General features: G+C 44.4%; 1 protein-coding gene across 2 annotated transcripts in view; it reads right to left on the reverse strand.

Annotated features, from left to right (window-relative positions):
- KCNIP4 (potassium voltage-gated channel interacting protein 4) overlaps positions 1 to 23,852 on the reverse strand; it is a 1,130,783-nt gene that overhangs the window by 671,385 nt on the left and 435,546 nt on the right. Inside the window, exon 1 of one of the 2 annotated variants that reach the window (XM_063921654.1) lies at positions 14,671 to 15,027. The exons of the other annotated variant lie outside the window; for it this stretch is intronic. Coding sequence (XP_063777724.1) covers positions 14,671 to 14,782 — 112 coding nt within the window. The 5' untranslated portion in view covers positions 14,783 to 15,027. Of the gene's footprint in view, positions 1 to 14,670; positions 15,028 to 23,852 lie in introns of those variants that run through there. 2 annotated transcript variants of the gene reach the window in all.

Raw genomic sequence — 23,852 nt, forward strand, 5'->3', positions numbered from 1 at the left:
AACATGTCAAACATCAGAGTTTGCTGATAAATTTATTGCTGCAAACAAATTTGAAATAGCAGTTATGGTTCAAAAAGTTATGCCACTTTTTTTTGCAGGTAACTGAAGATGGCTTTGACAAAAGAGGAGAGAATTGAGGTCATTTTGATGCCTGGAGAACGAACGTCGTGTGCTGCATTGTGGCTTCTTCACAAAGGATACAAAAACCATTGTTGAGGTTGTCTCATCAGTAGCACTTTTTGGACGACGACTCCGTGAGTTGTCAGCCACTGTCCCAGTTTCTCGGAATTTGGAAATTAGGCACCTGACAGTGTTATGTGAAATTGGAGGTCTTTCTGGGTGCCGGTTGTTAACATTTTTAACTATGACACGGAAACTTCATTCTCCAGACATTAAAAGGACTTCAATTCTCTCCGCTTTTGTCAAAGCCATCTTCAGTTACCTGCAACAACAAAAAGTGTTGTAACTTTTGAACCATAACTTCTATTTCAAATCTGTTTGCAGCAAAACACTTTACAGCAAATTCTGATGTGGCATGACGTGTTACATGACCCAATTTCCATTTGAAAAAACTGACTTAGATTCAAGATGGCTGATTTCAAGATGGCGCCCATGTTTGGTACATACCCTAAGAGATAGCCCACCTCACCCATACCTTACTGGACTATTCAGTTTTCCCATTTGCTGTACAGTTTTTGAAACAAAAGGGTGTACTGCGACTTTTGAATCACCCTGTATAGTAACAATTACAATTAGCTGCTTTATTAGCACATACTGGCATCTTACACAACAACCATACCTCTGGCATTTGTCCCACAAGACTTTTGCAGACAGGGATGAATTGCTGTGGATGTAGGCATCATGGGACAAACCCGAACAACCACTTACAACACTCATGATTTTAAAATTCATTATATCATTCAGCCAAATTGCTCAGTATTGTGCTCTGATGGAATGGAATATGTATGATGTCTATAAATTAAAAAACGTGCACTATTCAACTCATGAAGCTGCTGATGGTGCTCTGATTGATCCTCCAGTGTTATCTCAGTCAGGTGGTGATTTGCATTGTGCAGGTAGGTGCACAACATACCATACCCTTGGACATCCATTATTACTATTACCACACTGTCCTACATGCTTTTGGGTACTTAAAGTCATCATTATAATTTTTCTTACCATTAGAATGGTATTTAGAAGCCAAAATCGAATGTCTGACATCATTGTAAACATTTGAGGTTCGTTTTTGAGTTTGATTTTAAATCAATTTGCAAAATCGAATTTTAGTAAATAAGGGGCTTCTATGTTGGGCTATGGGAGTACATTGATTTTTTTCATAAATTTGATTTCTATTGGGATGCAAGTTGAATTTGGCTTTAGAATCGATTTGACATGCGATTCGAATGGACATCAAATGCCAAATCCCTTGAAATTCCAAAATCATATTTTGTAAACATACCCCCAGGACTGATAGTAGGCAAAAACATGAAACAGTGGTTTAGGGGCATATGCAGCAATTATCAGATTTCAGACCCAAGGATTGTAAAATAAGTACCACCCGGATGTATGGATGTTCACAGTCCCTGCAATGTGCTCTGCGTGTCGGAGCATCGTAAATCCGAGAGCTAATGTTATTAAATATAAACATTTTAATATTTTGTTTTATTACAATTGGAACTAAAGGCATGTGCAGAAAATATAGGCCAGTTCCAAGGGACTGCTACCTCCGAGAGTGTATAGAAAGGAGGCCATTTAGCAGGAGAAAGACAATCTACAACCAATCACCACAGTGAGAACTGCTTCCTAAAAACACTGGAACTGATTGTTGCCAAGAGTGAGACCATTTATTGCGTGCACCTGGCTCTGCGCAGACATTCAGAAGAAGCATGTGGGACACTACTATATATGTCTATTGGCCCTCATTCCGAGTCGTTCGCTCGTTCTTTTTCATCGCATCGCAGTGAAAATCCGCTTAGTACGCATGCGCAATGTTCGCACTGCGACTGCGCCAAGTAATTTTGCTATGAAGAAAGGATTTTTACTCACGGCTTTTTCTTCGCTCCGGCGAACGTAGTGTGATTGACAGGAAATGGGTGTTACTGGGCGGAAACACGGCGTTTTATGGGCGTGTGGTTGAAAACGCTACCGTTTCCGGAAAAAACGCAGGAGTGGCCGGAGAAACGGTGGGAGTGTCTGGGCGAACGCTGGGTGTGTTTATGACGTCAAACCAGGAACGACAAGCACTGAACTGATCGCACAGGCAGAGTAAGTGTGGAGCTACTCTAAAACTGCTAAGTAGTTTGAGATCGCAATATTGCGAATACATCGGTCGCAATTTTAAGAAGCTAAGATACACTCCCAGTAGGCGGCGGCTTAGCGTGTGTAAATCTGCTAAATTCGCCTTGCGACCGATCAACTCGGAATGAGGGCCATTATTATTATTATTATTATTATTATTATTATTATTATTAGAGATGAGAGGGTTCGGTTCTCTGAGAACCGAACCCCCCCGAACTCCACGTGGTTTACACGGGTCCGAGGCAGGCTCGGTTGTTCCCGTCTGACTCGGAAAACCCGAACGAGGGAAAACTTCATCCCGCTGTCGGATTCTCGCGCGATTCAGATTCCATATAAAGAGCCGCACGTCGCCGCCATTTTTCACTCGTACATTGTAGAGAGAGCAGAGAGGACGTGGCTATGTTCTCTCAGTGGCAAATCTCAATATCAGTGCTCAGTATCAGTGCTTACTTATCGCTGCTCAGTAAAACTAGTAGTGTGTCTCTCTTGTGCTACATCTTGCTGCTCAGTGTCAGTTCTCAGTAGTATCCTCATCAGTGCTCAGTATCACTGCTCATTGGGGATAATTCTGAGTTGATCACAGCAGGCATTTTGTTAGCAGTTGGGCAAAACCATGTGCACTGCAGGGGAGGCAGATATAGTATTGTATGTATGGTGTATCACTAGTGTGTGTGTGTGTGTGTGTGTGTGTGTGTGTGTGTGTGTGTGTGTGTGTTAGTAGTGTATGTATGGTGTATCACATGTGTGTTTGTGTCAGTATTGTATGTATGGTGTATCACTAGTGTATGTGTGTGTGTTAATCACTAGTGTGTGTGTTAGTAGTGTATGTATGGTGTATCACTAGTGTGTGTGTGTGTGTGTGTGTGTGTGTGTGTGTGTGTGTGTGTGTGTGATTATTGAATGTATGGTGTATCACTAGTGTGTGTGTATGTATGGTGTATCACGTGTGTGTGTGTGTGTGTGTGTGTGTGTGTGTGTGTGTGTGTGTGTGTGTGTAATAGTGTATGTATGGTGTATCACTAGGGCCAAGTGGACTGGAAGGGGGAGGAGTCTGGATTAATTTTAAAACCGCCCCCCTATAGGAGAAGTCTAGATCCGCCCCTGCGTTCGCCTGGACATGCCTGCGTTTTCCTTACCACTTCCTGAAAACGGCTCCGCCTTCCTGCAGTCAATCTTCTTGCGGTTGCAGCTGCGACCGCTTTCTTCATAGTCAGCATCGTTGTCCGACAACGGCCGTCGCCGGGCAACGACTCGCGTGTGCATTGTGGCCCAAGCGCGTGCGCAGTAGTGACCCGCTTGCAGTTGTGCGAACGAAAGCATGCTGCGATCGGGTCGGAATGACCCCCTATGTGTGGAGATCAAAAGGCACAGCACACCAACATCAAAACCTCATCCCAACTGTGAAGTATGGTGGAGGGGGCATCATGGTTTGGGGCTGCTTTGCTGCCTCAGGGCCTGGACAGATTGCTATCATCAACGGAAAAATAAATTCCTGAGTTTATCAAGACATTTTGCAGGAGAACTTAAGGCCATCTGTCCACCAATTGAAGCTCAACAGAAGATGGGTGATGCAACAGGACAGCAACCCAAAGCACAGAAGTAGATCAACAGAATGGCTTCAACAGAAGAAAATACGCCTTCTGGAGTGGCCCAGTTAGTCCTGACCTCAACCCGATTCAGATGCTGTGGCATGACCTCAAGAGAGCGATTCACATCGGACAACTCAAGAATATTGCTAAACTGAAGCAGTTATGTAAAGAGGAATGGTCCAAAATTCCCCCTGACCGTTGTGCAGGTCTGATCTGCAACTATAGGAACTGTTTGGTTGAGGTTATTGCTGCCAAAGGAGGGTCAACCAGCTATTAAATCCAAGGGTTTACATACTTTGTCCACCCTGCACTGTGAATGTTTAGATGGTGTGTTCAATAAAAACATGAGAACATATAATTGTTTGTGTGGTATTAGTTTCAGCAGACTGTGTTTGTCTATTGTTGTGACTTAGATGAAGATCAGAACACATTTTATGACCAATTTATGCACAAATCCAGGAAATTCCAAAGGGTTCACATACTTTTTCTTGCAACTGTATATGTATATTATACCAGGGGCACTATTACAGTATCTATTCCTGTTATAATGGGCCATTACTATGTATTGCAATTGAAATGTGGACACTACTATATATTTCTAATATACCGGGGGCACTACCACAGTATACAGCTGGAGCCAAGCTAGTCGTGGCTCCGTCTGTGCCTGGGCGTGCCCTCCCGGGTGCACATAACACTGAGAGTGTCTCTGTTCGGGTGGAGATGCACCCCATTCACTAGAATAGGAGAGCTTCTCCATCCGGGGGGGGCGCACCCGCAACGGAGACGCTGACGGAGACGCGCCCCATTCACTAGAATGGGAGAGCGTCTCTGTACACTCCTGGCAGGGCTAGGTGGACGGATCGCCTAGTCATGTTGGGAGTGCACGCCTACGATGGAGCCGCCTCAGATGAGCGCAGCTCCATCTGTATATTCATGTTATAATAGGGGCATTACTATGTACTTTATTAAATTTGGAAATTACAATATATTTACATTATACTAGGGGGCACTACTGCAGTCAGGACCGGCGACAGGGGGGGACAAAGAGGACATTTGTACCGGGCCCCAAGGGTCAGAGGGGCCCCAAGGACAAGGGACACAATAAACAGGGCCCTAGCTCCTATTGATACTTTTTAATCTGACCGCCCACCAATTACCTGCAGAGATCATGCTGTCTCCCACTGTCCTCCCTGGCTAGGAGAGGACAGAGTTCCCGCACACTCATGTGATAATGAGCATGTGACCGCTACCTGGAAGACGAAGGGGAGGGCCCATGCCGGTAATGACCCATGGAGACCAGCGCACTGCAGTGGTCCCCGGCAGTACAGAGTGTCTCCAGGCTCCCACAGCACACAGTAGCTGTGGCAGCGGGGTGTAAGGAAACATCAGGGCCCAGAAAGCCAGCCAAGCACAGCATCCACCTACCCCTATCTCTTCCTGCCGCCACCGCCGATAAACAGCCCTAAGCCAGCTCAGCAGATGTGCCCAGCCTCCCGCCGGGCACACTGTCATAGGCTTTCTCAGAGGGGTCATTTACAGATAGCAGCAGCCTCCCCCAGCCCTCACTGTGGCGAGTCCCTCATCCTGGCACCTTTACCAAACAGTTTAGCTGTAACAGTCTGTTATGAGTTTAGTAATAAATCTAAATCACTTGAACATGAGCATATATATGTATATGTACGTGTGTGTGTGTGTGTGTGTGTGTGTGTGTGTGTGTGTGTGTGTGTATGTATGTATATAATATTTAAGTACGAGTGCACATGCAGGGGAGGACTGTTTGGTGGAGGAAGGATCGAGGGGTGGGGGATGGGGCCGCAGAGATATCAGTGTACAGGGACCCAAAATTTCTGTTGCCAGCCCTGACTGCAGTATATATTCCTGTTACAATGGGGGAATTACTATGTATTTTATTAAATTAGGGCATTACAATATATTTCTATTATACTGTGGATATTACTATATATTTCTATTATTCTGGAGGGAGTACTATATATTTCTAGGCTTGCTTTCAGAATGCAAAGAAAAGGGACTATGCTGTGTGGCCACACCCCTAGTGCAATGTAGCCACTCCCCTAGTGTCACATGGTCATGCCCCCTGACCAGTGCTTAAAATGGTCCTAGAGAGGTGGTGGAACTCACCCCCCACCCCCCATGCAAGAAAGGTATTGCACGCGCATGTCCCAAAAAAGGGTTGTGGTCTCAAAAAGAAAGAGGCGTGGTCACACAATGTATCCCCAATTAAAATTATGCCACACAGTAGCACAATCTTATTCACATTACACCACATAGTAGTGTCCCTTATTCATGTTATGACACACATTAGTGTCCCTTATACACAAAGCCCACAGTAGTAGTACCCCTAATACACATAATGCTCACAGAAGTAGCACCCCGTAATACACATAATGCCCACAGCAGTAGCGCCCCTTATACAATGCCCGCAGTTGTAGTGCCCCTAATACAATGTCCACTGTACCGGTAGTGCCCACAGTGGTAGTGCCCCTTTTATAGAGCCCATAGTAGTGGTGCCCCTTATGTCCCCAGGAGTGATGCCCCTTATGAAGTGCCCCCTTTACAATGCCCTCATTAATAGTGCCCCCAGTAGTAATGGCCTTAATGGTAATTCCCCCAGTCATTTAGCCCCCTGTAGTTATGCCCCCAGTAGTTTAGCCCCCCAGCGGTAATGCCCCCTGTAGTTTAGCCCCCCAGCGGTAATGCCCCCCTGTAGTTTAGCCCCCCAGCGGTAATGCCCCCCTGTAGTTTAGCCCCCCAGCGGTAATTCCCCCCTGTAGAAGCGCCGCTTTCACTCAAACATATGAAAAAAAACCCCAAAAACAATACTCACCAAGCCCCGCTCCCGACCGCTGCAGTCCTCCTGGCTTCCGCTCCTCAGCACTATAGGAAAGACGTCATGACGTCTGTCCCATAGCGCACACTGACAGAGTCGGGAGCCAGAGCTCAGTAGTGAGCTCCTGTCTCCGGCTTCCGCTGTGGAGAGAGAGCCGGGAACCCACTGGTAACACAATCTCAGCGTGCGCCCGGCATCTCCTTGCAGCGCTGGGCACACATTGGGTTAGGTGAGCCAGTGAAGGCGGAACTGCTTTCCGTCTCCAAGTGGGACTGACGGAACGCAGTTCCGCCCCGTTCTGGCTCACTTTAACCCCTGCATGTGACCACGCCCATATTTAAGCACACTCAGTACCACTAAGAAAATATTTCTACTTGCACCACTGGTAGCAATGCATATAAGCCAGTTCATAATCACTATATCAGTCAGTGGCATCAATAGGAGGGTGCGGGCTGAGGGGTGACACCAAAATGCAGACTCCTCAGTGACAAGAGCCGTGTGCTGCATTGTGACATTACATGCAGCACTCGGCTCCTGTCTCAGAGCAGCCAGACGAGTCTCCGGCGGCAGCCCAGCATCTCCGGGACTGTTGCGCACACCCCAAGCAGTGATGAATATGTGTTCGGGTCACGCAACACCCCTACCGTATCCTAGTATGCTATCCACACCGTCCGCCCTCCAGCAAGGCATAATAAATGGCTCACTTCCCTGGAAGCTTTTCCTCGATGCACAGGATAAATTAGCTGTTGATAATGTACCAAGATATACCAACCTATAAGTTCAATGCCGTACTTCTGTCCCTTCCACCCTGACATCTAAGGCTAAGTCCATAATGTTGTGCGGCAGGGCAGAGTGTCTCACTGCTGAACACACCCAAGACTGTAGAAAGTCATGTCCACTACACTCACCAGCTTCCAGTCTGCATTTCAAGGGTGGAATTCAATTGCTTGAAAAGTCAGTTGGGTGTCTGTTTTCTAATCGACAGGGACAAAAACAACACCCAACTTACTTTTCAAACATTTGAATTCCCCCCCAGATGTGTGTCACCTAATGCATTTCACTATTCACAAAGTTGCTCTCTTTAACTCCAAGAATCACCCCAACCCCACCTCAAACAAGGAGTGGATTTCCCAAGTTATCATCACATGCTCTTTCAATGGTAGCTGTGCCGTGAAAGCAATATGCCATGTGACTGGTGGCTAATTATGCTGTTCATCTGAAAATAAATGTCCTCCATCTAAACGACCCTTACATAAGGTTTCCCATGAGTAATACGAAGGACACTGCAATCAGCCTCTTTCAAACACCTTTTCCAGAAGATAGCTAATAACAGAGAACAAAATACTGCAACCAGCTGTACAGGTATAACAACTGCAAGCAGAATGTCAATCATCTGAAGTCCTTTACTGTGAGGGCTTATTACATACAGTATAGACAGACAGATACTGTATACATTTGTGAATGCTTGCTTGCATCTTAAGTAAATTGGAACCACTGGTGTGAATTTTTGAATTAGGATTTTTGTATAAAAATATTAATGAAAAACAATCTCTACTAGTTTACATTTTGGAATTGTGTGCTTGCTTTCTCTCTTCCCTTTGTTAGGTGCTTGCGGCAAAGTATGCAAATGAGAGGAGGAAGAGGTCTAGCAGTCCCACTGTATAACCTAGTCCAATGGGACCGTGTACTACTGCAATATCCTACCATCTTTTAAATTCAGGAGTAAAATCAATCTGTCACCTACAGTACACACAGTGGAGATATCCAGGTACTGAGCTAGATTAATATTCATCACAATGTAGCCTGTAAATTCACTACGAGCAGGTTATGAATATAGGTCAGGCCCCCTGATTATTAGTCAGGTCAGAGCCTGGGTAAGGTTACTGGTTTAGAGCAAACTGTTCAACTGCACATTATTCACATCAGAAAACTACCCCCCTCCACTGTCATCACAACTCACTGATTATCCAACAGATCAACATCAGCGACAAACTTATGCCCAGCATCAGAGATGATTGGCAGTTACAGGTAGGGTTTGGTGATGGTTGTGTGATATCCCAGTACATAAACCTGTGAACATCAAGAAGTTAAACAACATGATATAAAAATAGAAATACTATCTATATCTAATAAATAGCTAAAAATAAACCAAAATTCCAGTCTGGAGTACCCTGGAGTTCTAGGGGCATGCCTAACCACAGTACCCTGCTGCTTTTTAGAATATGATGCAAATCACATGGCCCGCTGAAGATTGCAGTGGTAATGCAGTTTGTAAAGACCAGAAACATGTCGTGGTGGTGGTGGGGGGGGGGGGGGGGCAAGGGGGGGAATACTGGTGAACATAATCCCTGGAGCTAAGCTGGTGGGCTGGTTGCATTAGTGGTCCTCAATGTAGTGTTTGAGGAGTCTGATGAAGAGGATTTGTTACTTCTGCTGAAAATAGAGATACAAGTCATCTGTTGATTAGGAATAACCAGTGTCGGACTGGGGTATGAAGGGCCCACCGGGGGAATGCAGTGAAAGGGGCCCATACTTAGGGGTGTGGCTAGCCTCCACAGAGGCTTGAAATGCACAATAGACATGTGCAGTGTAATGCAACATATCTACCCTGTATAATACAAGTACACAGTCTGGAACCTGATCCCTAGAGGAAGGAGTGGGGCCCACCGGTGGTTTCTCCTGTACCCCTGTGGGCCAGTCCGACCCTGGGAATAACATTGAGGGTTGGTAGGTACTAAGGGGATATTTATTAATGAGGAAGGGTGTTTATGTTTTTCTCGAAAACTTTACTTTTTAAATATATACATACACTTGTACTGAGGAGGGATATTGGGCAACCAAGTACAATGCCCAGCAGCGGTGCAAGTGGGCGAGTACGGGCGGTGTACCGTATTACAGCTTAGTAAGAATGAGCACCTAGCATTTATCACAGCCTGTATGGTTGTGATGTAATAAATTCGACTACATTAGCTTTGCGATATTTGAAAATAGCTCCCAAATCTATTAAAATGTGCATGCCAGGACAGTGCTTGAGAGAAAGCATTGTTTTGGTGAATTCCCTCCTCGCACTTCTTAGGGCATTTATTTGCAAAAAATACAGTGAGAATGCATCTGTGTGCATGCATGCTCCTGCCGCCTGCTGCCCTCTTCTGTTCCCACTGTGCTCCTCACTCTAGCCCTCTTTCCTCTCCTCTGTGCCTCCCTTCCCCTAGTCTGCCCCCGCATCTGCTGCTGCCTGGCTCCAATAGAAAATAATTTAAATAAACCTGATCTCCACCAGGATCGGTGAACGGTGGGGTCTTTCTAATGTATGTCACGTGGTCAGCTGATCTGTGCAGTCAGCTGATGATCAGTGAAAGTCTCGGGCCAGCATCTCAGCTGACTGCACAGATCAGCCGACCAGGTAATAGAGAAGGAACTCACAGATCCCAGGGTTCAGGCAAGTTTTATTTAATATATTTTCTATTATAACTGTTTATTTTCTCTCTGATCAGCCTGTGTCTGTGTAGGGCCATGACTACTTGTGTGCGGAAAGGACACCACACATAGCGCTGCAGGCTAGGAGGCGCTGTTGGTGGCACTTGTCAATTATCTGTTTTAATTACTTTCACTTGCAGCTTTCCCCCTCTTTGTAGCCCAGCATTTCCTGACCACCACTGTCTCCTACCCTGACCCCTTCTGTCACTAATACCTATACAACATTCATGAACTTAACTTGAGTTTTCTTTGTTATTCAGTCACACTGTCCATTTCAAGATGCTGACATACCCGGGATTCAAACCCATTGCCTGCGGCATTGCAGTCAGACAACTATTCATTGAGCTATCTGCCCTTGCATAGATAATTCTATGCTACAGAATTCTATTTGTAGCTTACCTTGTACTTTGTGAAAACATTATCAGCATTGTGGCTGAGCAGATCTATGTAGTGTGTGGTTGGACGGGATTGGATGTGTGGCTGCACACTACATAGATTTGCTCAATTGCAATGCTTATTTTATTTATTTATTTATTTTTACAAAGTTTCATATAGTGTTCATAAGACCTGATTCAGTAATTTCAGCGTGATTGCAAAAAATAAGGTAGCCTCCTGCCGATGCAGTCTGGCTGCGCCCGTAGGAGGCCCGCCACCATTTTTCTGATCGCAGTGGCTGCGTGTGATGTCACGCAGCCACCCCAATCATGGCCCCGTCACACCCACCGTTTGACTGGCGCCGCCCCCATTTATCCATCGCCGCCCCTGCAACGCTCTTTCTTCACCTTGGAAACGGACTGTTGCTGGCCCTCCGCCCCCCACCTCTGCTTGATTGACAGGCGCAAGCGCCCGCATCCTCTTCGTAGACCCAACCTTTTTGCAGTTGGATCACGTATTGCAATCCTTTGGATCACATGCTGTGGGCTGCCCATCGCAGGGCAAGGCGTATTGCTATCCAACCTGAATTAGGCCCATCGTTTTTATGCAGGATTATATAGCTCAATGAGTAGGGTGTTTGATTAGCATTCAACAGGTTATAGGTTTGAATGCTGGGTATGGCAGTATATTAAAATGTGTTACAGTATTTAATAAAGGGTATTGTAACTTAATAACAACGATCTCTCAAGTTAAGTGCATGAATGTGGTATAAAGAGGATTTGTGTCCAGATCCATTTTCTTGCAGTGGTCTATATATAAAATGTGGGAAGGGGCATCATAGCATGGGCTTTCTCTGGGATCAATCTTGCCATGCCCCTTCCCCATGAGGCGTGCGCCCTATGTCCCTATTGAAAAAAATTAGGGGGGGGGGCTCCAATGCTTTCTCTGGCACAGGGCCAGAGGCAGAACTCTGGGAGGCAATGGAGTCATCTGCTGCCGGGCTCCTGCTCTGAAGGGGGCACCTCTCCTCCCATTCTGTGACACCATTGCATTAAGTTAATTGATAGCTGTCGCTGTCTTTTCAGTGGCCGACTTCCTCACTGGTCCCTGCACCTTACACCTCACACCCACTTTATTATACTGAATATACACATTTTACAAATATCACACCCAGGATTAGAAACCACAACCTATTACACTAAAAGCAGACACCTTACTTATGAAACTGTTTGCTCCTGTATAGGAAGCATGAGAATTCTAACTCTATGAAGATACTTCTCTGACAATTACACGTAACTTCATATAGTTAGAATTCTCATGCTTCCTGTACAGGAGCAAATAGCTCCATCAGTAAAGTGTCTGCTGTTAGTGTAACAGGTCATGGGTTCTAATCCTGGGTATGACTGCTAAGAAATGTGTGATTTAAAATAAAAGACAATCAAATGTATAAATACAGTATATAATTTTTTTCAGAACACCACACACACACACACACACACACACACACACACACACACACACACACACACACACACACACACACATCTTAATATAGGAAATAGGGGGGCACCAATATTTATCTTGCTTCCGGGCGACTGTGACGAACTTACGCCACTGCACAGGGCACCAAAAAAGTCCAGTTACGGCTCTAAGATACACAGACTGATCACAGAAGCCGGCTCTAGGCTGTGCTCTGTCAGCATGCAGGAAGGTCAGAGCAGGCATAGGGGAAATGGAGGGAAGCCTATAGAACGCTATATGGAGATGATGTTATTATCACAAAGCTCCCTCCAGTATTATTTTACATTTTAACATTATAGAAATGAGCAGATTGCATTTCCTATTACAAGTATGGGAAATGCAATCGTTTCCTAAAAATATGCAAATTTAAGGGCTTGAAGGAGACTTTTGCAAACTGATCTCTGAAAACCCTTTCATTCATTTAATGATACTAAAATAATGTGGAAAGGGTGTTAAAACACCCTTTTTCACATTATTTTAGTAAAGAAAAACAGATAAATATTTTCCACAGAGGCGGAATATGAGTTGTGAGCCAAGCAAAAAAACAGCAAAGAACTTTGTAACTGGAACAAAACATGCTGACTGCATGGAGTGCAAACACATATATTGTTTTTGCATGCTGGGTAAATACCGTCTGTTTTTGCATGTAGCCCACAACTGATGGACAGCTTTATTTTTATACTGCAAGTTAGATTTCAGATTGGACATGGCCCTCCTAAATCTAAAGCCGAATACACAGTTGGCGATTTCAGCCAAAAAAATAAACGATAACGACATAAATGTTCAGGGATCATCAACATTTAGTGAGTGTCGGGCTGAGCTGCATGTCTGGGAATGCCGGCAGTGACGTCCCTGATCGTTATCGTTGAATGATAACGTTCGGTGTGTTTTTGTTAGGCTCCAATTAACCTACCTGTGTGTTTTTGGATTGTTGGAGAAAACCAGAGTACCTTGAGTAATCCCATGCAAACACAAGGAGGACATACAAACTCCTAGCATGCCCTTGCTGGGAATCAGAGACCTCAGTGCTGTGAGGCAGTAATGCTAACCACTATGCCAACTGTTCTGCCCAGATTACATTTTTCCATGAATATTTTTAAGTAAAGTAAGTATATATTTAAAAATAATATAGCCTATGTTAAATGACGTTAAACTGAAGAAAAAAGAAAAAGAAAATGTGCTGGAAACACAAGTACTAATCAGACAGCAATCATCTTGTGGTCTCACAGCGTAATGGGTTAGGAAAGAGATTTGCATCCCCCTCTCTTTATGTGTATTTTTCATTTTTTGTGTTTTCATGTAAAAATTTATTTCTGCGTCTTTGTTAACAGAAAGAGCCTGAGAGAGTAGGAAAGAAGGGTGCAGTGGGGGTGGGATGGTTACATGTTTGGAAATCATTTTGCCAGCCAGCCCAGAGGGTGCATATGCAAATATCACACAACACTAAGTTATTTAGGCAGTTTCCACACATAGCTAAATATATAATAACAAAGCATGGCAGATCTTATTGTATTGCTCACCTAAATCATGTGAAGTTCACACCCCAACTTATAGGGAGACTGTCATAATTACAATGAATTGTTTTTGCAAATTGTTTAAAAGAAAAAAAAAACCCACAACAACAGCAAAACATTTGTATTAAATAATCTCTGACTTTGTACATTAGAGCATACTTTCAAGTATTAAAATGTTATGTAATAAATTATTATTATTATATTAGAAAGTTAATATTATAATAATACTGTCTTATTTACATTCCAAGCTGTGATATAACTATAAGGTAAACAAACATCAATGTCTGTGTTTGATACACGTTACATGAAATTAGTAATTCAGTAACTATCTATATCCTGTGTTTGCTAAACAAACCACAATGTCTCCTGCTCTCTAGATAAAACTCTTTGCTGTTCAAGCGTACTCTTTACTGTTCAAGTGTAATATTTACCTTCAGTAACTAAAACATCTGAATCCTAAAGGAACAAGGCTTTGCAATTAAAATCACAGTGCCATTATTAATGCAGTGTGGCAGCTGCTATCAAGATACAGGGAACTATTACTGCAATTTCTTATTTCTGAAAAAGTGATATCACATTCTTGAAACAAGCAGAGACATCTTGAGGTAGCAGTGTGAGGAGACACACAGTATGCAGCAGCAAGTACTAGGCTATACATCTCATATACAGGGGTTACGCCTACTGACATAGATATACAGTGTGGGAAACTTCTCTAGGTAGACAGTGGAGAGCTGGAATATTCTTCTTATTATATAAGCTTTCTACATCTGCCATCTACTGTATTTACTTTTGCTGCAACTCCAAGGTATGGAGCAGAGCAATGTGCAAGGCAACCAATGATCTCATTAAAATAAGTAATTATTTATTCCTGGCACAGTTGACTGGCAAGTGTTCCACCAATAGTTAACTCTGCATCAACATATATTAATGAGATACTACAGTGTGGTAGTTTAGAACCTACTAAAATGTGGAATTTTACGAGCAATAAGTTCAAATGAACAACAATTAAAAAGAAAATTGTAAATACAAGAATAAATGTCAACTTTACCTTCTGAGAAGTCGATCAGCCCCAACAGATGTAGAAGCTTCAGAGAAGCACAAATGATCATAACGATTCCCACTGTCTGCAGCCCCTCTGATTCCCACTCTCCTGATATCATCCTTGAAATTGACAAATCATTCCTGTATCAAACTTTACAGCGGATTAGGTGGCTTTGCACGGTCAGAATGTTAGAGAGCTGCATTCATGGATAGCAGAGGACGCAGCCTTTCCCTGCCTGTGGAAAAGACCAGTCTGACTGAATGGAAATGTGTTTTAGCTCCGCATTTCATGCTTCCCAGTGTGTGCTTGTGTTAGGAGTGAGTCGCCTGGAGATGCTGAGGTGGACCACCAGCCCTGTGCCCTGGCATCATCCCTCGCAGCTTGTGCTATCACTCAGACGCTGAGCCTCATAACTCCTATCCAGACTTCCAATTCATAGCAGGAACAAAGCTTGGGAACTTTAAGTACCAGCACGTTTACTACCAGCTAGTCACACAATTAACCCTATGTGCTCCAAACAGGCATGGAACAATCTGGTACAATGTACAGTTATCGATTTACTTTATTTTAATAAATTTCTTTATTAGACAGCCATAATGTCACAACATACGTTACTAGGTATTACCATACAAGAAAATTCTGCAATGTCACATAAACAAGTTCAAAAATGCACAGAATACAAAAATTCAAAGGCTGTACTGTTTTGTTTTGTTTTATAGAAGAAGAAAAAAAAATAGATATATTTCACATCAAATGATGCAAATACAGCTGTCTAGGACGAATAGCAGTAGGGGTCGCGGCTCACCTAGGTGCACCACTTCCCCCAATACCAGACAACTGTCAGAAAATGAATCAAATATCACAGCTGTTAAAAGGAAGGAGAGATAGAAGAGAAAAAGGGATAGGTATAGAAATGAAAGTAAGAGAAGTAGAGCAGAGGTACTATTGATAAGTGGTGTATGCTGCCGGGGATAGGGGGGGGGGGGAGGGGGTTGGGGGTTGGGAGAGGGGACTGATAAAGTCCATATTCCGGATAAGGAGAGTAGGTCATGGTCGTGGAGTGAATAATGTGGTATGCATTACCCTAATATGGGGGGGTCGATGCATAATCTAGGTCTCCCAATGAAATCTATCATCCAGTCTACAGGAGGTCAAGTAATAATTCCCACTATTCGACTAGTCCAGTACCATGTCGTGTCTCGGAATACCTTCCAGATACAGTCGCGTCTGTCTAGGGGCAAACTCTCTATATAGGTTCCCCATTTCTTATGGAAAAGCATCACTCCATTTTCAATTTAAAAAGTGGCCATTCGCCTCTCACAGAATAGTACGTCTAATAAGGCAGATTCCCATTCCCCCACCGATGGAGCAGTTTTATATATCCAATGTCGCAGTATCATCTGTTTCGCCACAGTGACCATCACAGTCAGCAGAGGGATCACAGGGGCCAGGTCAAACCGCAACAGCCAGGGCAAAAAATCCGCGAACAGCAACGGGCCCACCTCCTCAGGCAGAGGTAATTTAAGTAGACAGGATAAATACTGGAGAATCTTACGCCAGAACCGTTTAATTTTCCCACATAACCAAAGATTGTGAACCAGAGATGCTCCACCTACTCCACATTTAGGGCAATTGCTCGACTCACCGGGGCGGAAGTGTTGTCTTTGAGAAGGGGCTATATACATTCTGTTCACAATCCTTAAATGTATTTCTTGTAGTGCAGCGGATTTTAGAGCCTTTAGGACCAGTTCAGTGTTCGCAGAAACTCCGCTCATCGCAAGTGCCTCCGGGAGCTCCCGCTGCCATGAAGCAGAGAGAGGGGACCAAGAGGGGGCTGATATCTCAATCAGGTCACTATAAAGGTAACGAATTTTGAATGGGTTATGTCTGCAAAACGTGAGAGTGTCGAGTATTGTTCGAGTAGGGGCCTTTTTGCCTAAGGGGACATCTAGGGAGTTAATATAATGGCGCGCTTGGAGGTACATAAAGAAATTAGAATGGGGCAAAGAAAATCTGTCACGTATTTGCATGAAGGAAAACATCTGTCCACCAGGGTCAAATACATCTCTGATAGAATATATTCCCTTACATTTCCATGTGTAAAAATGGCGATTATCTAATGAGGATGGGAAATTAGGGTTGCCCCATAAAGGTATGTATGGTGATTCAAAAGGGTTAGTACGGAATAGTTTATGAGTGGAGGTTCATGCCTTATAAGTATCCCAAAATAAAATATTAGTCCTAAATTCCTGGGGTAGTTTAGATAATGGTGTGTGGAGCAAAGCTGCAGGGGAGTAAGGGAAAAATGGCGCTTCCTCCAATTCCAGGTTCGTAAATAGATCTGACCGGAGCAGCCAGTCTGAGGCGAATTTAAATATTGCTGGTCTAGCAAACATCATCACATTGGGCATACTCAGACCACCTTTTCGTTTATTAATATAAGTTCGGGCTTTGGGCATGCGAGGTTTAGCGTTTTTCCAGATAAATTTTGAAAATATTTGAGTGCAGAGTAGGGAGTCTTGTTTATTGATCGTAACGGGGAGCATCTGAAGCAAATAAGCCAGTTTCGGGAATATAACAGTCTTTATCACTACTATCCTGCCTAGTAGAGAAAGTGTGAGGTCTTTCCAGGTTTCTAAGCGTGCTTTAATTTGTTGAATGAACTAAAACAATGTATAGTGTCAAAAATAGCTGGTATCGAAGTACGGGGATTGGAGACAAATAGGATCATATCATCTGCGAATAATCCAAGTTTAACTTCCCTCTTTCCTACCGAGATCCCCGAAAAGGCCGGTAATCGTCTAAGCGCTATAGCTAGCGGCTCCAAAGCTGCCGCAAAAAGCAGAGGGGATAAGGGGCATCCCTGTCTAGTCCCCCTATGAATCATTAAGGGTTGTGAGAGATATCTATTAGTGAAAATTTGCGTGGATGCATTATGGTATATAGCGTGTATAACGGCAACGAATCGGTCAGGAAAACCGAAACGTCGGAGTGTCTCAAACAAGTGGTCCCACGTCACCAGATCAAACGCTTTTTCGGCGTCTAATGACAGTAGGAAAGCGGGATCACCCATCCCCTCCGTCTCCAGTGATTGTAGTACCGTCAGAACTTTACGAATATTGGTCACCGAGTGTCTGCCGGAAATAAAACCGGTTTGATCTTCATGGATTATTTCAGGCAGGATAAATTTCAGCCGATCCGCCAACAGTTTAGTGAATAATTTGTAGTCCACATTAAGTAAGGAGATAGGGCGGTAAGAGGATGGGAGGAGCGGGTCTTTACCTGGCTTGGGTATAACTCGGATCAGGGCCGAGTTAAAATAGTGTGGGATAGTAAGGTTGGAAAAAATAGAATTAAAAAAGGCTGTTAGAGAATCTACTATTTTAGGGGAGAGTAACTTAAAGAATTCCCCAGATAAACCATCAGGGCCCAGGGTCTTCAGTGGCTTTAGGGCTTTAATATCTTCTGTCACTTCAATGGCTGTAACAGGAGCCGTAAGGGAATCCGACTGATCCGGGGAGATCTGAGGTAACTGTAATGTTTCCCAGAAGGAGTTTTTAGTAGGTTGGTCAATATCGCTATGTGAGTAGAGTTCACTATAAAAAGAGTAAAAAATATCAGTGATCTTTTTCCCTTCGGAGTGTATCTCTGAGGTTGAGTCCCTTAGAGCTGTTACATGTTGGGGTCCCTTATCGGATTTAAGAAGATTGGAAAGCATTTGGCTAGGCTTATCCCCGTATTGAAAATATTTATACTTTCCTGCAATAAGGAATCTATTGTCCATTTGTGTCAGAGTATGATCAAACTGGGTCTTAGCGTCTCTATATTTCTGTTTGTTAGCTAATGTGGGTGAGGATTTAAAGGTTTGAAATGAGGAAGTTAGTATAGATTGTGACTCCCTATATGCGGCGTCCTGGTCCCGTCTGTGCTTCCTCATGTATGCAATTATATCCCCTCGTAAGACAGCCTTAGCCGTCTGCCAAAACAAAGCAGGGTCAGACGTGTGTTCAGAGTTATTAAGAACGTAAGAGTCCCAGGAAGTTATCAACATATTTTTAAAGTCTGGAGAAGCTGCCATTTTGGCAGGGAATCTCCAATGTGAATTATTACCCAAAGTGAGTCTACCTTGTAGTACAATCGATATAGGGGCATGGTCTGAAATGGTTATGGGGTTAATGGTTGCCTCAATGACCCTGGGGGACAGATCGGTGGAAACAAGAAAATAATCAATACGTGAAAAGGAATTGTGAGTGGAAGAGTAATAAGTATATTCCAATTCCACAGGGTTATGAAGACGCCATACATCAATCAGTCCCAGCTGTGCAGACATGTAATCCAGATTAATCCCGGGAAGTCGGGTCCTCTGAGACGAGGCACCCTTCTTGTCCAAGACCAAAGAGGACACCATATTCATATCCCCTCCAACAATAAGAGAGGTATGCGAATATGGGCGTAGAATATTCGTTATTTCTAGATAAAATGATTTATCATAGACAGCCGAGGCATAGACGTTACACAAGGTAATTCTGGTGCCCTCCAAGGTGATATCTAATACAATGTATCTACCCAGAAGGTCGATGATCTGATGATGAATATCAAACACCACCCCCTTACGGATAAGGATCGCGACCCCCCTCGCTTTTGAAGAGAATGAGGAAGAAGCTACAACTTCTTGTCTAAGCATGGTAAGTTTAGCATGTTCAGCAGGGGTCAGGTGTGTCTCCTGGAGCATAGAGACATCTGCTTTTATCTTATTTAAGTAGGTAAGGATACGTCTCCTTTTTATAGGAGAATTAACGCCCCTAACATTCCACGAAATTATATTAAGTTGCGACATCTGTACCATCGGTGGGGGAATACAGAAGGACAGTACCTGGTCTTGTGATGAGAAACCACCCTACAGAAACAATCCAGAGTGTCATAAGCATGGACAATCCCCACCCCAATCGGCTAGGCATCTTCAGGCAAGAGGGAAGAAAGAAAAAGATAGAAAAAGTCAGAAAGGTGAAAGAAAAGTAAAGACAAAGGTTAAGACAAAAACAATAACAATATATAGGAGCATCCACACCAGCATACATCAGTATAAACTTCCAGCATGGACCCGCTGCTATGTATTAACAAAAAGAAATATCAACATAACCAACAGGCAATACCAAAATAATAAACTTCAAAAGGAACATCACAATGATCCGGATATAAAAATAACGGGGTGACCGCTAAATTAACATGTTAAGAATTAAACCAAATCCACCCCGCAATAGAGGAGAAACATCAACTATAACAACCAGCATAAGGATATGGATTAGGTCTTGATATCAGGTCTTAATCATTATCATCTGCTCTACTCGGAGAAGATGGGTGTGAGGCCGAGGGCGACCGCGTGGGTCTTCCGAGTTCCGTGACGAAGTCCTTAGCCGAGTCCGCAGAAGTGAAATCTTTTGGACCTTGTGGAGTGAATATGCGCAGCCTCGCAGGGTAAAGAAGAGCAAATCGGATGTCACTTTTCACCAGTTGAGAGCATATTGGAGACATTTCCCGTCTGGCTCTAGAGACTTCTGCGGAGTAATCCTGGAAGAGAAACAGCCGTTGGCCATCCCATTGAAGTGGGCCTTTGCTCCGCGCCGCGGACCACAACAGTTCTTTATGTCTGAAGTTGAGGCATTTAAAGATAACCGGGCGGGGTCTAGATTGGTTAGAGTCACGTGGTGGACCCAGTCTATGAGCTCGTTCAATTTCCATCGAAGAGAGTTCTTCAGGGATACCCAGGAGTACTGGCAGGTCGGAGAGGAGAAATTTTAGAAGATCAGGGCCTTTCAGTGATTCCTTAAGGCCCACAATTCTCAGGTTGTTACGTATCGAACGATTTTCCAGGTCGTCCATCTTCATCATCATATGTTGCCGCGAAGATGTTAAAGAGACGACCTGTTCTTTAAGAGCCTCAATTTCTTTGAAGTTAACTCCAATCCTATTCTCATTCACCAAGATTCTACGAGTCATAGACCCAAGCTCTGATTTCAGGTCTGATACTGCGGTCATAAATTTGTCCGCCTGTGCTTGTAATAAAGGTTCCACGGTTTCCTTAATCGCTTTCACGATTTCTGAATAGGAAGGGGGAGCGGGGGGAGCTTTTGGGGCCATGGTAGGCGATGATCCAACTTCGATGTCTAGGTCGACAGGATTAGAGGACAGTGGCGGCGAATTGGGGCTTGGTTCCCCGCGTTTACTTCCACTTCTGTATCTTTGAGGTTTTGGTGCAGACGAATTTAAGAATTTGTCCATAATAATAAGTGCAGGTTCATGAGGATCGGGTGTATGAGAAGGTATGCCGTTGGCTATGGAAGCATGAAGAATTTTACATTACAGCTGCGGGTGGTGTGAACTCACATATCGTCATAAGATGTGTCGCCTCAGGGGGAATTGAGAGCGGGTGCAGTCCACCAGGTTGTCAGCGGAATGTAATCGTGTTAACCAGGTATAAATTTGATATCGCCGGCCCGTGTGGGAGAGTAAGCAGCTAGATTGAGAGAGCGTGGTGAATATTATCAGCAGTGTAGCTTTCAATTACAACGGCAATCCGGCCAGCGGCATCACCGTGCGAGCACGCCAACTGACGATTGATTAGTAAGTATTGAGATAACCGCACTCACCTCCCACACACGTGGCGACAGGGAGAGGGGGTAGGAGTTGTAATTCACTTTGTGGCAGCGGACTGGAGAAACAGCACAGGTTCTGAGGATCAGTAGTGGGGGTATCCCATCCCACTATAATGTGGTGTAAAGGACATCCAGTTTGAAGTAAAGATGTACTCAGCATGAAGGATGAAGGGAAGCAAGGCTTGGTAGGGCTGTGATGTTACTGCACTTTGTATAATGCAAGAGGCCCAGAGTGTCAGGCAATCCCCTTCAGGTTTCTCCCTTAATTATGGTGCTTATACTTATAGGCCCCCGCAGTTCCAAGGCCTCCCTTTACCTCTTCCTCCTCCAGCAATGGCAGTGGCAGTTATTGATTTCAGGGGAGAGAGGAATGTACGGAGGGTGCAGCCGCCTCACAGGGAGTTCGCGTCAGGCAGGCGCCGCAGCACCGGAAGCGTGGTCCCGCGACTCTCTCCGTCCGCGACCGCCGGGTCCCAGAAGCCGCTCCACAGGTCACTAGACTCGGCGTAAGGGGGCTCAGAGGTGTGCCAGCAGGCGGGAAGGCATGTCCACGAAGTCCGGCAATCGCGGGCGGCTCCGGCGTTCACTCTCCTCACGGAGCCTCCCGGCGGGCTATACACAAAAATTTAGTCCGCGGCTCCGGCACCCGGTGCAGGCCACAACCCGCAAAGACCATAAAAACGGTCTCCCGGCTCCGCAACCAAGCACTCAGGTAACCAGAGCCACAGGGGGGACTGTAGGGGTGTGATGGGGGTAATGAAGCTTGTGGCAGGTAATATTTATAATAGAAGTAGCAGGAGCTCCAGATTCCTGCTTCCAACTGCCTCTCCAGTCAGGCCACGCCCCCTCATCGATTTACTTTCTAATGCCTTTATTTTCCTGTAGTTAGGATTTTACAGATGTTAAAGTACATATATGCATATATATATATATATATATATATATATATATATATTTGCATAACACTGACATATATCGCAGTGATGTACAGTTTCCGGGGCATGTTTACCACAGTCCATATTTTTAATGCGGATGTGATAAATAATTAGTAATGTGAAAATTAAAAAAAAATTTTTTATGTGTATTTACTAAAACACTCTTGTCGGGAGATTTGCTCTGATAAGAGCCCATCCTGGCAAAAAGCTGGAAGCAGTGAGATAGCATTACGCCAGAGGCGTCACAAGGTGTGTGCTGAGGTGCCGTTGAACCTGGATGTCACTCTTCCAGGGGGTGACACCAAAATGCCAGCTCCTCCGCAGTGACAGAGAACTGCGTGCTGTACTGTGACGTTTTCATGCAGCGCCAGGCACCCATCACTGAAAGAAGTTGGCAGCGCAGTGCAGCCAGAATCTCTGGAGAAAGCTGGGGACACCCATGGTATGATTTAATGGGGCTTCCCATGAGGCCATGTCACCCCCTAATGATGCCACGCCCCCAGATTGTAGTAAACGAGGGCATCCCATGAGGGCGGCCTGTCTCTTCCCCTTTTCGGCCACACATGCTGAATTCGAGTAAGGGGGGAATGTTTACCACAGCGGGGGTCACCGACCCTGGTGCCGCCTCTGTATTATGTTCCTGGTTTGGGTCCCCGGCAGCCAATGCACATGATCAGTGGAGAGGGACCCTTTGGAAACGTTTGCAAATAAGTAGCCAATAGAACAGTGGTTCTCAAATTTTTTTGAATCGCGCCGCCCTAGAGTATCTTCATTTTTTTCACGGCACCCCTAGGCCAAAATGTTCTTAATGACAAATTTAGAAAGAAATATTAAATTACGTAAATTGTGTTTATATGTCATCCTTAGGGTCAGTTATGTGGTGAGGGACAAGATCTGCTTCTGTTTGTCCACATATGTTATGTTTGGCAGCCACCTGCACTGGTTTTGCTTACTACATTGTCCATAAATAATTTGAATCGGTCCTGGACCACCAACCCAGGGCACCCCTCCACGTGCCTTGCGGCACCCCAGGGTGCCGCGGCACACAGTTTGAGAACCACTGCTATAGGCTATTATAGGGTAATGCCATCTGGAGATGTAAATCCAGCAGCACTAGACCTTTGTACCAGCATAGAAACCTATGGGTACTGCATTTGTGGCCGAAAACTAAAGGATCTGCTGCAATCCTTCCATAGTACATCTGGGGGATACTTAATATTTGCAGTTATCCCCCGAAAATGACTGTTTTTGTGGAAAATTCCACAAATATCTAATGATAAATAGAATGTATCCAGGGGGCAATGGGGGAAATGCTCTGCAGAGGAGGTGGAGGTTGGGATGCAATGCTCTGCAGCTACTCAGAGCTACAAGATATGTAAATCATTTTGTAATTTGCATGAGAAGTATTGGGGGATGTACTGTACGCTCCATAAAAGAGGGACTCTGAGATTGTGGATCATACAAGTTGATATATGGAAGTGTGCTAGTGCTATACCGCAAAAGAAAAAAAAAATGAAAACCACTTTCACCCCTCAGCATGTCTGTCTACGTATAAACTCAATTTATTGATAAGAGACCAGAACAATTCCATGACTAATTG

This window comes from Pseudophryne corroboree, chromosome 1 (assembly GCF_028390025.1).
Source record: "Pseudophryne corroboree isolate aPseCor3 chromosome 1, aPseCor3.hap2, whole genome shotgun sequence".
NCBI lineage: Eukaryota > Metazoa > Chordata > Amphibia > Anura > Myobatrachidae > Pseudophryne > Pseudophryne corroboree.